The sequence below is a fragment of the Hippoglossus hippoglossus genome, chromosome 19 (genome assembly GCF_009819705.1).
Source record: "Hippoglossus hippoglossus isolate fHipHip1 chromosome 19, fHipHip1.pri, whole genome shotgun sequence".
NCBI classification, from domain to species: Eukaryota; Metazoa; Chordata; class Actinopteri; order Pleuronectiformes; family Pleuronectidae; genus Hippoglossus; species Hippoglossus hippoglossus.
This window is the reverse complement of record NC_047169.1, coordinates 8,781,456-8,796,182: the sequence shown is the minus strand read 5'-3', so window position 1 is coordinate 8,796,182 and position 14,727 is coordinate 8,781,456. Positions and strand designations below refer to the sequence as shown.

At 42.8% G+C, this 14,727-nt stretch overlaps 1 protein-coding gene across 1 annotated transcript; it reads right to left on the bottom strand.

Annotated features, from left to right (window-relative positions):
• Positions 1-3,512: 3,512 nt before the first annotated feature.
• LOC117753124 (G-protein coupled receptor 26-like) lies at positions 3,513-8,322 on the bottom strand. The gene is made up of 3 exons (XM_034571018.1): positions 7,133-8,322; positions 6,265-6,378; positions 3,513-4,184 (listed from the first exon to the last, which is right to left on the bottom strand). The coding sequence occupies exons 1-3, from the start codon at positions 7,798-7,800 to the stop codon at positions 3,956-3,958; spliced, it is 1,011 nt and encodes a 336-aa protein (XP_034426909.1). The 5' UTR covers positions 7,801-8,322; the 3' UTR covers positions 3,513-3,955.
• Between the last annotated feature and the right edge of the window lie 6,405 nt (positions 8,323-14,727).

The window sequence follows — 14,727 nt, the reverse complement described above, 5'->3', positions numbered from 1 at the left end:
TACTCAAATACTACAGAATCAATATCCATTACATTTTTTGGAGGGTGGGGGCATTATCTATTAGCGAAATCGGTCCAGGAATTATTTTCACTTTCTTTAACATGGCAAAATGAGGAGTTAGCTTTGGCGGAGGTGAATTGTCCCGATTTAACTACCCAGTAGAGAAGCATTGAAGAAGTATTTAGACCTAATCCAAAAATTCACCACAACCCATGGTGGATTTCTTCACTTTGTAAAAAATGTAAGTGGAGAATTTACAAAATTAGTTTGTTGTCAAAACAGAACCAGACCACTTTGGTAAAGTCTACAGTTAAATTTAATCTTCATGATCAAAATCTGAAACTTTCTCCAACATTACAATTATAATGACCACCAACACCAGATGCTCTCATTTTACCATCGCTAGAAATTAAACAGCCATCATCATCATCCTCATCATCATCCTCATCCTCATCATCATCATTTTAGTCATCTTTAGCAGCAGCAGCAGCAGCATTGAGCCAAGGTTGAATAAGTTAGGAGGTAACATAACAAAACACTTCAGGCTGTCAAGTCAGTCACCATAACAAAATGAGGTATATTACACTCACTGCACTGCCAACTATTAACAACATTGGTTAAAACTCAGTTTGCATTTGAAGCAGCACAGTCTGTAACACTCAAACAGATACAGTCTTTTCAATTAATTACACAAACGTATATCAAAAGACACAAAAATACTTTTCACTTTGTCGTTTGTCTAAACCTGTCGCCACGAATCGTTTCGAGTTCAGCTTGTTTTTTTACCGTAGTTATAGCTTATGAGAAAAATAACTACTCTACATCAGTGCAAAACATCAGCGAGGAATCTACCGGCTGAGTTGGGATACAGGAAGAACATCAAGCTAATGAATGGAAGTGAATAAGGCAATGATCTAGTCTCTCTGTATTGGTCAACATATCCCAATGCCTTTGTGAATGGAAAAACTTGAAAACACTGTATATTACAGAATTTAAGGCATCAAATGTCTGGGAGTGCCATACACAACAAACACAACACAATCATATAACAAAAACAGCCATTTATCCAAATTCCTCAAACTCACGGACACAAAAATAAACACGTTTTCAGAGAATGAACTGCAGAAAATAACAACTGGCGCCATCATTGATCATTGTATCACTGTGTGTAAATACACTAATGGCCTCCTGCGTGTACAGTCTAAACATACTGTGTCCAAATCCATTGAAAAATCTGCAATATAAACTTTTACAATACATATTACATTACATCTTATTCTATAGTCTCTCTCTTTCGGAGCTAAGCACCTTTGTTTACAGTATGTCAACTCTAACGCCCTCTGATACAGAGCTGCCCGTCTTCTGATACAGAAAAAAGTGCACATAAAACAGTAGGTACAACATGTAGTGGGCGACCTGTCCTCAAGAACTGCCTGGAAATTACCAGCAACAGGACTAAATAAATATACAGAATATCAATATATTCAGTGTTCACGTAAAACTGCGTTTACACCATCCCTCTATAGCTATTCATCTCATTATAAAACATACTACAAACATACTACTAATACTGTATGTTGAATATTGGTTGCCATGTATCTTAGAAATGCTATAAATGTCATCAATTTGATTCCAGTGCACACATCTAACTATAAATATGGAGATTTAATCGTACAGATGTAAACAAAACGGGAAAAAATATGTCCCTTTCGTTTCATTGAATTAGCTTTATTGACTCATCTATTGACCAATCTACTGTTTCTGTCTCATTCTAAAAGGTCCCATGATAATCTACGGTTGCTAGTATAAAACTTGAAATACATTTTTCCGTGGGAAATTTGTATTGGTGAAATAATTTGTCGGCCTGCAACAATTTTGATTGTCTCGTAATTGCTGCAGGAAAAGAATTAAGCAAAACAATTTCCCAATTTCTCTTCAGTATCTTTAGTTTTTTCTGACATATTATGGACCAAACCAATAACTGATTAATAACCGAGAATAACTGCTAGTTGCAATGCAAGAACTTGTTTTAGTTTACTCGTAAAATTCTAACGATTTATTTTGTAAAGTGAAGAGAAGCTATTTCCTGGGTAATGTCTTCCCAGTGTGCTGAAGGCGTGGGTGACAGATCCCTGCCTAAGATCATAGAATGAGGGTTATACTACATAACCATCATTTCACCTCTTGCACAGTCCTGTTCTTCAGACCAAAAACATTAAATGTGAAGCCTAGATTTTGTAATTGATTATGTAAATATGTCAGAGGATGATATTCAAACATAATCTATTGTTTTAGTTCTTCTGTTTTTCTGAAAAATCACACCTCTTGAGGTCGATATCTCAGTTTTACAACAATAACCTAAACACATATCGCAATGTAGCCATACAGCAGGAATCTAGCTAGTTAGCTTAGCTGACCCTCAACTTTCATGGCAAACAAGCTCGTTTGTTAACCCGCTAACTTCGACTTCAATAATATAAGTGTAAACTGATGGACAAATGAGGTTGTTGCCAATAATATTTTTAAGTGAGCCACTATACAACAACTTTAAACATGCTGTTTGCCTGGAGGCCCCAAAACAAGAAAATTATCTTGATCGTGATCTCTTGGTCATTGAATCTAGCTAGCATTAGCATGTTCAATCATTGTAAACTGATTTTATTGTGAGAATTAATTGTGCCCCTGAATTGAGACACAGCTACGGTTGCTCAAACAAATATTAGCTGCTGCCCTCAACGGACTGACCCAAATATCACATTCAGTGTGTGTTAGATGAAAGCAAAGAGTATTTCTTTAGCTCGACCACTGACTTCAACAAAATGTCCATTTCTGCTTCCAGAGCTGCTTTGTTGTTTGTATCCTCGCACGGAGCGGCTGTCGTGGCTATGTAATACCACAGGATGTCATTTAAATACATGTTATCACTTTTCTAAAAGGACAAATAAAGATGTTGCGTACATTTCCCCTTCCCTGTTCATACTGCGCAAAGATGTGAGAAAGCATGAGGCAGTCTCTGTGGAGTACTCCTCTTAGTGAACAACAAGTACAGTCGGTCACGCTCCACTTGTCTAAGCAGCCTGAGGGGCACACGTCAGTCATGACAGCGAAGGCAGATGGTTTTGAAGGCCCATTTTTCCCATTAAAACTCTCCTCTGCCAGGTCAGCAAGTCCTTCAAAAAATGGGTTCTCAGGGCACAAACCATGATGAAACACGCAGTCGTACTTTTTCCTTCCATTGGTCTTAAATAAACTAAAAGAAATTAAAAGTAGTGTAAAAATTAATGGGAGTGTGTTTTATCCCATTCATTCTGAAAAAAACCTGAGCCGGGCTGTGCAGTGTCACTGTCCGCTGTACTGTACGGTTTACGTCTCTTATACAATTATTTAATTTATAAGACAATATACGCATCATTTTGGTTAGGCTAGTTTTCAGTGCTACATACAGCATGAACGTGTCAAACACTTTGCACAGACTAAAACAGACATACAGCCTTTCCTGACTCTTTTTAAAAAAAACATAATATCAGTGTATACTACAGTAATGTCAAAACAAACATACACTGCAAAATCCCAAAGCCAATCCAGATAAAGTAATGAGAATATGAAACGGCCGTTCTTCTTGGGTGGGCACATCTGTCTCTCCAGGTGGAAGTGAAGTCTGCCATTGTGTAATCTCCTCGCAGCGAGTTCACTGCACTGATCTGCTGTTCTGGCCGCTCAGTATGCAAGCACAGTGGTATTCCTGTGCCGGGATTTGCCCTTGTCTGTACTCACTCTTTTTTTCTATTTCTTTTTTTGGCTTGTCACTCCAAATTCAAGCAGACGTGGACGGGGACAACTAATTTGTCCTCCTCTTCATCGGCGATAAATCAGCTCCGTGTTTCCCTGACAGTGGCCGAGTCAACCCTCGGGACGCATCCCGTCAGTCCACTCGCTGTCCGTCACTCGCTGTCCGTCACTCCGCGGTTGGTATGCTGTTGCCATGGGTCTGGTGGCCGCGGCCGGACGTGTTCATGGAGCTACGCTTCAGCAGCCTGTTGATGATGTCAGTGCACGTCTTCTTGTACTGGTGTCGGAGCAGGGAGTACACGAAGGGGTCGCAGGCCGCCTTGCTATAAGCTAAGCACTTGGAGACAATTCCCCAGTGAGGGTTGATAGGCACTGCTGGAAATAACTCCACGATCCTGCAGGCGAGCACAAAGAGAGGGTGGTGAGAGAGGGAGAGCCGCATGCTGGAAAAGACATGCATGGCCATAAGTGTATTATGCAGAAATATAAATACATCTGCAAGACATTGTTATCCATAACTGTTCTTCTGTATAATTATGCAAAGAACAACCTAGAAGTATTCTGTAGTAACTCACTATTGCAAACCCACAAGATGAAATGAAGGCAGCTCTCAAGTGAAACTGTAAGAGGAGTTGCACTGTCTTCGTCTCAAGTGAGTGGATTTATGGTGTGGGGCTGCATGTCTCATTTGCAGCCGCAGCATTTCATGTCAGAAGAGGCAAAAGGGAAGCCACTGGAAGAATAAAACAGAACTGTCTGAGCAGTAACGAGTGTCTGGGAACGAGCCAATTAATTTCAGTTGTGATTTATTAGACGGAAGGCTGAGCGGAAAACCTTAAAGGACGCGGGACGGTGACTTCCACATGTCTGGTTAAGAAACTCTTGTGCACCTAAAATACTGTATATTTGATTTAAAGGGTCCAATGATGAGCTTTACAGTCACGCCTGTTGTCTGCATCGTCTCCGTCGGGCTCGTAAAGACATCAAGTCGCTGCTCTCACGCTAATTTCTGTCATGTGTTCAAATATTTTACTGTATGTTTCTTCATAAAAAAAAGACGCTGATCCTCTACTCCTGCACTCTGTGTGATTAACTCTGTCCACCGTCGGGCTCTGTCAGCACATCAACGCGAGCCTCACGTGGGCCAGTGGCCATCGCTGGCATTTGCCCACACACTCCACAGCACCAGCGTGAACAGGAGGTTAAGTCAGCTGACACACGCCGCAGCAGGGTCTTAACTATACGCACGACAACTCTGACAACAAATGAGAGACGCATAATACATTCAGTTTGTAATTAGTGATCTTCCGTTTGCAGAGCATGTCGAGTGCTGCTGTGGTTCATTCAGTACTGACAGCGCACTGACAGAATAGCATATTGTATGATCCGCCCACACAGGAAATGACACGTGTGACATAAGATGTCAATCAAACTGTGACTTAACGAGGCCACATCATTTTTACAGCATTAAATAACAAAACGAAAAAAACTTACCAGAAAATGAACACTTGAACAAACATCAGTGTGATAAGAATTACATAAAATGAGAGAAACCATCTTTAAAAAATGTATTTGACTTTGGTCCATTTTCCCGTCCACTAACATGGAGGTGGCACGATTTATAACTCATACTGCAGCCGGCCACCTGGTTGCGATTGAGACATTTTGTCTTCACTTTGGGGGAGCCGTCAAGTCGTCCATCTTTATATACAGTCTCTGATTGGTACCCAGACATGCATGCAGGCCTGACTCTCTGTGATCTCTGCCTCCAACCATTTGCTGAATCAACACATTTCAGCAACAACGCGATCCTTCAAAAACAGCGTTTCTCTGTTGTATGTTTTTCAGCCAATAAATTCTCTGTATGTTTGCCCTGCGATACGCTGGCGACCTTTCCAGGGTGTATACCCAGCCTCTCGCCCACTGTCAGCTGGGACTGGCTTTTGTTTTTTCGATGTATTCTTCACATGCCATAGACTTTTAAATACTGTTTCACTGAGGTAATGAATAAGCTTTGCTCTGGTTTTTTCCTCTCCCTGCACTTTTTATGTTTTGATATTCTCATCTCCTTGGCATAGTTTTAACCTGCATAATTGAAACTCACAGATTTACTTCCACGTCTCACACATCTGTGCAGCTCTCATTTTACATCCTCTCTCTGTCCGGTGAGTGATGCATGTACGTTGTACCTGGCTAAACTGAGATGCACCCAACGAACTTGAAGAGGGGGGGGGGGAAGTGCTAATGCAGCAGCAGCTACAGCAGAGCAGAGACATATTACTTATCACAAGGTCAGCCAATCTCATCTTCCAAATCTGGCCGGCGTGGAGAGGAAGCAGAGGCGAGGCAGAGAGGAGGAAGTGGGGCCAGTTGACAGAAGAGGAAAGCGAGGTTTGGGATGGGGGGTGGGGGGGTTGGCGGTACCAGCAAAAACAAAAAGGCCAGCGTGTATAGGCCGCAGCCGCACACACTCACCTTGTGATCACATAGGGAGCGAAGCAGAGCATGAAGGTGCCAATGAAGGTGCTGATCTTCCTCGTCGCTCTCTGCCGTCGCCTCCTCTGCTCCTCCAGGCAACGCTGGCGAACGCTGGGGACACAGGGGGTTAGAGTCAGTGGGACACATCAGAGGAAAGCGTCTCTAAGATTTCATAAAAGGAGCTGCTGCGTTTCTGTCCTTTTTTCTGCTGCGCATGTAGCTGGAGAACGAACCATCAGAGGCTGAGCTGGAGGAAAACAACTGATTCATCCCAAAGACGTTCTTAGATAAAAAAAAAAAATTAGGATCCTTATATACTTGGAATTACAATGACAACACTGTCACTGTTAGAACATGGTGATTTAGATGTGTACCAGAATGCACCATGGCTGTGATGTTGTGATAAAACATGCTTTAAGTGGCAGTTTATGCAATTTAAGTCTATAGCTCTTACACACATACACACACACACACACACACGCACACACGCACGCACACACACACACACACACACACACACACACACTCCATATTGTTATTGAGCCATACTGTATGGAGGCAGCATAAAGCAATCACTCTGAGTGACATTTGAGATTAATCAGATTTTGCATCCCCCTCTGAATACTGAGGGCACAACTCAAATGTCAGTGCAAAGCATCATTAACCAGTTAACCCTGACTGCACATGCAGAACATAGGTCAGGTTTGGACATAAACCATGAAGAGGAATGATGCCACCAACAGAGTTTTCCATGTTGTAATTGTCTTATAAGCTTTTTCCAATACATATGACATGCAGCTATACGATCAATAGTAAGAGGTGTCTTGTGCACAAACAGGGAGAATAAGTGAATAGAGCAGCTCACCTGGGGTGTATGTCCACCAGCAGCACTAAAGTTTGCATTGTGATAACGTCGATCCTCTTGCAGTGAAACCTTGCCACTTTCAGCACTTTGAGGTACGTGACACACAGCACTATAAAAGACAGCAGGAAGGTGAAGGAGTGGAAGAAGACGGTGAAGATGACAAACTGGGTCCGGCTGCTCGCCCTGGGGTTGGACAGGGTGCAGGACGCGTAGAGCCGGTGGTATCCCACCCAGGAGAGGCAGGCGGCCACCGTGGAGAAGGACATGGAGTGCGCCCACGTGTAGCCGAGCACGAACGCCGCGTCCTTGTGGCGCATCTTGGAGTGGTACCTCAGCGGGAACACCACCGCGATCCACCTGTCGATGCTCAGCGCTGCCATGCTCAGCATCGAGTTGGTGGACAGGAAGGTCTCCAGGAATCCCACGATGTGGCAGAAGCCGTCTCCGCCCGGCTGCGCGTTGCTGACGAGTCCCACCAGAGTGAGCGGCATGTTGGACACCGTCAGCAACAAGTTGCAGAAGGTGAGGTTCAGGTTGAAGAGACCCGGCACCTGCTTGCGGATCTCCGGGTTGTACAGAAAGCAGATCAGCACCAGGACGTTAGACAACAGCGACACTATAATGATCACAACCACCAACACAGAGAGGATTACCTCCGCAGTGTCCATCCTGTGTGGCCCAGAAACTCACTTATTCCCACTTTTCTGTGCGTAAATCCATCCTCGTTTTGCTGCTTCTGCAAAAAAAAAAAATGGCATCAATCACCCATAACCGTGTCCGTGCATCCCCACATCTCTCTCCACCGGTGGAGATTCCCTCTGCTTCTTTGCCTCCACTACATTGTCTCAGTGCCAGAGCCAGGAGAAAGATGATCAGAAGGAGTCCGGCATGATGAGAGGAAGAGGGATGTTTGGAGATTCGTGGGCTCGATCTGTGCACTTGCCCTCCCAGCAAACTGCATGAAACAAGCGCTGGTGCCAAAGCTGCTCTCCTCTGGCGCTGCAGTGGGGTTTTTGTCGTCCTGTGATGCGCTCTGGAGGCATCACCCCTCTCCGCACACACTGCCCAGTGTGTGGGCTCCACTCACCCCGACCCTCCTCTCCTCCGAGGAACAGCCAGAGAACATTAATTACTGGTGGAGAGCAGCAGCACTGATACCCCAGAGAGTTTCCTTCCTTCTGCCTAATCCACACTTGTCTGTGCTGAAACTGATTTCTCACATCAGGCAAGAGAAATATGAAAAAAAAGGGATCAGTTTATTTCTTGGACTTTGAATATATCGTTCATTCTGAATTTCATATGCATATTTTATATTTGGTACATTTTTCTTTTCAGGGGGGATGACAATACATCCTGCAGCTTAAGAAATCTGCATCACACTGCAAAACAGAGCAGGATGTCTTCTTAAGAAGGACATAACAAAACCATTAAAAAAAAGATGAGCAACTGTCAAATGATTCATTCTTTCTCTCTGTCTCAATTCACCAAATCTTGATTTTCAAACAGTTTGACAGGAAACAAATGGATTTATTTGTAATACAATACAATGCAATGCTATTTATTTGGTTTAGGGTGATTAATAGAAGGCCAAATAAAAAAATAAAACAAGATACAGATATGCACTGACAAACATTCCCTACAGTGGTACAAAAAGAAAAGATCTGCCCACTTGAATTGAGCTGAAAGTGCAATTTCTAATCTATAATAAATAATATGGTCCATTCTGCTTTCATTGCTTTGAACCACCATTGCCTTCCAGTAGCATCTCATCCTCCTCATGCTTGGACTCAAATATCTCCTCTAATTAAGTCAGCTCCATCACATTGATGGGGAGCAACATCTTCCGGTCCTCTGGAAGCCAATCGACGCCCCCACACTCTGCTGCCCCTCTGGACTTGGAGTGTGAAGAATGTTTTTTTTTCTTCTTCTTCTTCTCTGAAGCGTGGGACTCATCGGAGTGTGCTGCGGCACGTGAGTGTGTGCTGAAAAGTGCTGGAGCATTGGGTGAGGTGGTTGGTTGTAGCTGCAATGAAGGGGAGGGGGGGCGGAGGGGAGGGGGGGGGGGGGGGGGGGGGGGGGGGGGGGGGGGGGGGGGGGGTTGAGTCAGACTGAGAGTGTGTGGGCGGAAAGAGTTATTGTTACTGCAACACGCATGGTGTTCGACTGTGGAGATGTGATACAGCGCAGGCCACCGTGTTCCTTCACTCTCTCTGGGGTGGCAAAGAGGTGAGATGAAACAGGGGGAGGGGGGAAAAAAGGGGGGGGGGGGGGGCAGATTTGCCTTGGATGTGCGGGCTCATTAAAAGTCCATCCTGTTAATGGTGTCTGAGGAGAACATGGGATGATGTCGGCTCTTGATGCAAAGAGAAAGGCGGCTGCCGAGGGACAGGGCAGACAAGCCAGCCCAGCTGCTGGTTGTTATTGAGCTGAAATGCAGGCCCCCCCCCCCCCCCCCCCCCCCCCCCCCCCCGTCTCTCTGTCCTGAGTGAGGCTTTGGCCGTGATGGATGCACATCCAGCGCTATGCACCCTCACATGTCAGGGGCCCATCAGCCTTTGGAGAGAGGCACAATCGAGCGCTGTCATGTAAGTGCCTCAGCGGCTCTCCAGTGTCCGTCCGGGGGCCTTATCTGCTCAGAGCCACCAGTTGATCTCAGGCACAGGTGCAGCTTTTTGCAGGCATGGCTTTAATTATTCTTTCATAATTAAATGACGGCTACACAGGGAATAACGCCCTTGAAACAGTCATTCTAAAATACAACCTAGAGGGGATTGAGTGATTTGGATGGACGTGGATAATGTGGATTGGTGATGGATTTTCTTGCTCTTATATCTGGAATTTTTGTCTTTAAACAGTGACTTTGCTTAAGATGTTTCAATCAGCGCAAAGCCACACAAACATCCACATTAATCATCATGGCCACATTAGACAGATTGACAAATACAGATGCAGTGTCCTCTTTCCTTCCACCTGAGAGAGGCTTTATTTGAGGAGAGCATTGCGTTGATGCACATCCCTGTAATTGAAGCCTTATTTGAGGTGGACACTTTGGTTTTGATGCCTCCAGGCCTCAATATATAACCTTGAATGAATAGAGTGCAGCCGCTCTTTAGTCTGGCGTTGGTTGAGTTCGTCTCCGTGATACAGACCCACTTAAAAGCACAAAACATTAAGTGCATATGTATATTTTTATGAAGTAAACATTAGTGAGGTCCATCCAGGTAAAAGTCGCCACATCTTACTGATGTTATCATACAGCCGTCACAAAACATGAAGAGGATCTATGAGGTTTTAGACCTTGTAGATATACATCCTGTAAATAAGTTATAAGTTTGTTCATATTGTTCATGTAAATGAAATAGATTTTATATGTTCATATGTCAGCATTGTTGTCGACTTTAAGACTGCATCTATTTTTATTATCATCCATTATTAACCATCCCTGTACAAACAACTAAACAAAATATGAATTCAAAAAATGTAAATGTAAATGAAAATAGATGTAGTCCTAAAGCTAAGATAAGATAAGATAAGATAAGATGAGATATACATTCAACTATAATGCTGATAACAAACTACAAACTTAAGAAGAAGCAGTTATAAAAAGATCACAAAAAAGCTGGTGCAGGTAAAAAACAAGTCAACTAGAGTAGAAACAAAGTTTAAATCAGATTAATTCAACTCCTCAGATCCTCTTCAGATCAATTCCTCGCGTTTGAGAAAACAGGAACCATCTTACTCATCTTATTTTTGTAATAAATGTTACTTCTAAAGTTGCAGTTTATTCAAGTATCAAAAAAGACTATTCTCTTAGATGCTGTCCTGACAGGATGTGCAGCCCCTGGAAAACTCCTAACATTGTCATCGCTGATTATCCTCTTAACTGTGTCGAGGTGGCTTGTGCATCACCCAAAATCTGAATTCAGCATGAGTGTGTGTGTGGGTGGCGAGGGGGGGGGGTCCTTTGAGTTTACTGCGTTTCAGACAAGATCTGGAGTCGGCAGATTTTTGCCACGTTGAGGATATACCTCTTGTCAGAAGATTTACAAGTGCAGGACTTGACTGTGAGAGACGGTGGGATGACGGAGAGCCCGCAGCACTCCTCCTCTTTGTGCTGTGACAGTGTGGATTTGAATCCGCTGCCAGTTGCAATTCCACACTTGACTTCCCCCGGAGTGGCAGGCCGGCATGAATTCCCCAACCTAAATGTTTGCTTTAGCTTCCACGTCTGCCTCGCTTACCTCCTGAATATATACTCATCGCTCATGTTTTCTTACCTCTCAACCGTAGTTTCACTGGATTTCTATGTTGTGTTGGGGGGGGGGGGGGGGGGGTTTTGGGGAAGTTATGACAATGTTGGAAAACTTAATACGACGCGTTGTGGAACAGCGTGCATGCATACTGTATGAGCTGCCTGGTAGCCGGGCCGTCGCATGGCTCATAGAGGTCTCAGAGGTGAAGGCAGAAGGGACACTAACTCAGACGAGACGCTTCATACAGATGCCAACCTGCGAGTAAGGAGAAGGGAAGGTGTTGACACTGCTAAAGATAACGCTGGGGAGCGAGCTTCCTTTTACTCGTGTCATCACCACTGAAACCAGTCTGATAGTAGAGCCTGTATGAGCTCACACATACAGTACAATAACACATAGATACAGGATATATACAATAAAACATACACTTCTATTTCACTAATCACCTGAACAACACTGACAATAAATGGTCGTAATTAACAGATGAGACAAATAAATTAAGTATAGGAAATAATAATACATATTTTATACAGATTTAATAGATGAGATGAAAAATGCAAAATTTTGGAAAATCTTTTGGATTTAATTCGAAATGGAAGTTCAGTCCAGGTCTAATGTTATAGAGGTCAAACAGAGGTCGTATATAAAGATGGACGACATGACGGCTCCTCTAAAGTGAAGCCAAAACGTCTCACTCGCCCTCTAGTGGCTGGTTAAAGTTTAGGTCATAAATCCCACCTCAGATTGACAAAAAACAAATCAAAGCACATAGCGATTTCTGTCATTTTAGGTAGTTCCTGTCAAACTGGTGTTCTTCCAAGTGCTATTATTTTCTGGGGTGAAACGTCTTGATTGACAGCTGAGACAGACTCGTGATTGGTCAAGCGCATCTATCACCTGGGCCTTCCTACCACGGCTCCTTCCCCAAATCATTACTGTGCAGACTCCAATTGCCCAAGATGGTGGCTTTTTTACAAATGGGATGTTTGGGCTTCATTTGTCTCCGTGGTCAAACGACAGTAAACACTGAGAAACAAAGCAACAAATACAGTTTTGTCAGACGCAGAATTCGATATGACCAGGATGATGATGATGATGAAATGACTGTACATTATACTCCTTGGAACTCCTCGGTCTGCAGTCTAATTGTTCAACTCACATTTGGCTCAATTAAATATTTATCCCCAGCGACCTGTTCTCATCAGATCCATAATTAGTAAATGGTTCCGTCGATGAGAGATCCTGAGAGCTCGCGGCGTTACTTGGAAACCGATTGAAGGATGGAAGGCTAAAAAGCAAACCTTGCTCACATCTCTTTCAGTCTGTGATTTCATCATGTTATTAGCCTCTTCCTGCTTGTTTGAACAGTGCAAGGCGTCCTTTGTGGTTTATTGTTTGAAGATCAAGCCTGTTAGCACAAACTTAATTTGCTTCCTCTGATTCACTGTCATTGAACTTTTACTTGAGCGTTTCCCCTTAATAAGCTACTGTATCTTCTGTTGCTGCGTACATTCCTTTGTTTACTCACAACATATTATATTTTAGATGAATTGGAACACATATCGATGCTTTGCTATTATTATTATTCCTATCAATCTTCTCTTCTTCAATTAGCATTATTATTATTATATTTTTTATTTTTATTTTGTTTTATTAAGTAACATTTTGAATAATGTACTCTTATTTTACAAAACGGACTTTTTAAAAAATGTATTTAAAATGTATTTTTACAACACTGACTTAAGTATGGATCTATATTCTACCACATTTTTACAGAAATTATTATATTTTAGTACACTTAAATACTGACTGCATGCACACGACTGTGATTATGTGTTTGTAGCCAGGGGCATTGTTCAAACCATGCTCCAGTTATCAGGGGTGGGAATAACGGTTTATGTTAATGCTTTATCAAATTAATCTAATAATGTTAATAACGTAACACTGAGTGCTGTATATGAATATGAGAAAAGCTCCACTGATAAGAGGCCTTTTCTTTCCATCTGTACGCACGGCTGGGCACGCTGCCCTTCTGAAAAATCGGAGGCTGCTGTCTTTTCACATTAGCTGCTGCGATGTGGAGGAAACCCAGCACCGAGCCCGAGCCCGCCATCAGCAATTTACAATCAGCGCACTGTTAACACTGCGGCTGGACTGTGGAGCACAGGCTTATTTTTTTTTATTAGGGATTTGTCAGTGTTACATTATGCTCATGGCTGCAAATAGGCAACTGTTACAGGTAGAAAGAATCTGATGTGGTTGGTTATGTGCTGACAAACATCATCTTTGTTAATATGTGGATCATAAAACATCGGATTGCAATTATTATGGACAGGCTGGACCGGTTTTCTGCAAATATTTGCGTCCAGCTGCAGGATGGTGTCAGAGTTATGGCATAATTGTGCATGACTGTTGAACCTCACAGAGCAGAGCAGGGATAAGCTGTATTTTCAACTAATGTTGACAGTCGGAAAATCTTGAGCTTGACACCAATGGTTTTGACTTTTCTTTTCTCACATTGCAAGATAAAAAGGACAGATGTTTTTGCTCATGCGCCCTTGATGATGTCAATCCAGTTCATGGAGCAGCTCAGATATGAGGCTATCAGTCTCTCATCTCTTTATTTCACAGATGAGTTCACAAAGTCGTTATCAGCTGTTCTGTGAAGCCTCTGCTACATCAAACGGCAAAAAGCAAACATAATTTGCAATGTATTGATCTTCTTATTAGAAATTCTTCTGCAACGTACCAACGTGTCAAATGTGTGAGGCTGCAGAGTTGTTGAACTCAGCAACCTCCACATAAAACATACAACAGATGATGATAATGATAATAATAAGATTTCATTACGTTTTTATTATTTCTAATGCAGTTGAAATGAATGTGATAAGATTCCTGCTGCACTCTTATATGAATTACAATCTTTCTTCATGAATCCAGTTTTATCAGTTTCATACTGTTGCTGTAACTCAAAGGGGAAATCAATCCTGTTTCCTGACCCCTTTGTGCTCATTCATATCAGGAGATATTTCCCTTTGACCTTTATTTGACCCTGGTGAAAATTAATCCTCATATCTCCAGAGAATATCGGCGACTTCCAGCATGTATCTCCTGTTGTTATGTCACCGGATAGATCACGTGGTGGAGAAAATTAATCAGGTTTGACTGCAAAAAAATATCCGATAGTTGGAAAAGTTGTGGGATAGTTGGATCAGCCTCAAAGGAGGAACTACATCTGTGGCCCACTTCACTGAATTAGTCATTTTTGTTTTCACCCTGAAGCCACAAACCATTGAACTTTAACTGAAACCTGATTCATAGCCAGTAAAAGGCGGGTATGAG

Excerpts from the sequence above, each read along its gene's own strand:
- LOC117753124 (XM_034571018.1), bottom strand. The coding sequence starts at position 7,800 with ATGGACACTGCGGAGGTAATCCTCTCTGTGTTGGTGGTTGTGATCATT. Across the intron at positions 6,379-7,132 it reads CTGGTGGACATACACCCCAG|CGTTCGCCAGCGTTGCCTGG; the intron begins GTGAGCTGCTCT and ends CTGTGTCCCCAG. Across the intron at positions 4,185-6,264 it reads GCTCCCTATGTGATCACAAG|GATCGTGGAGTTATTTCCAG; the intron begins GTGAGTGTGTGC and ends GCTCGCCTGCAG.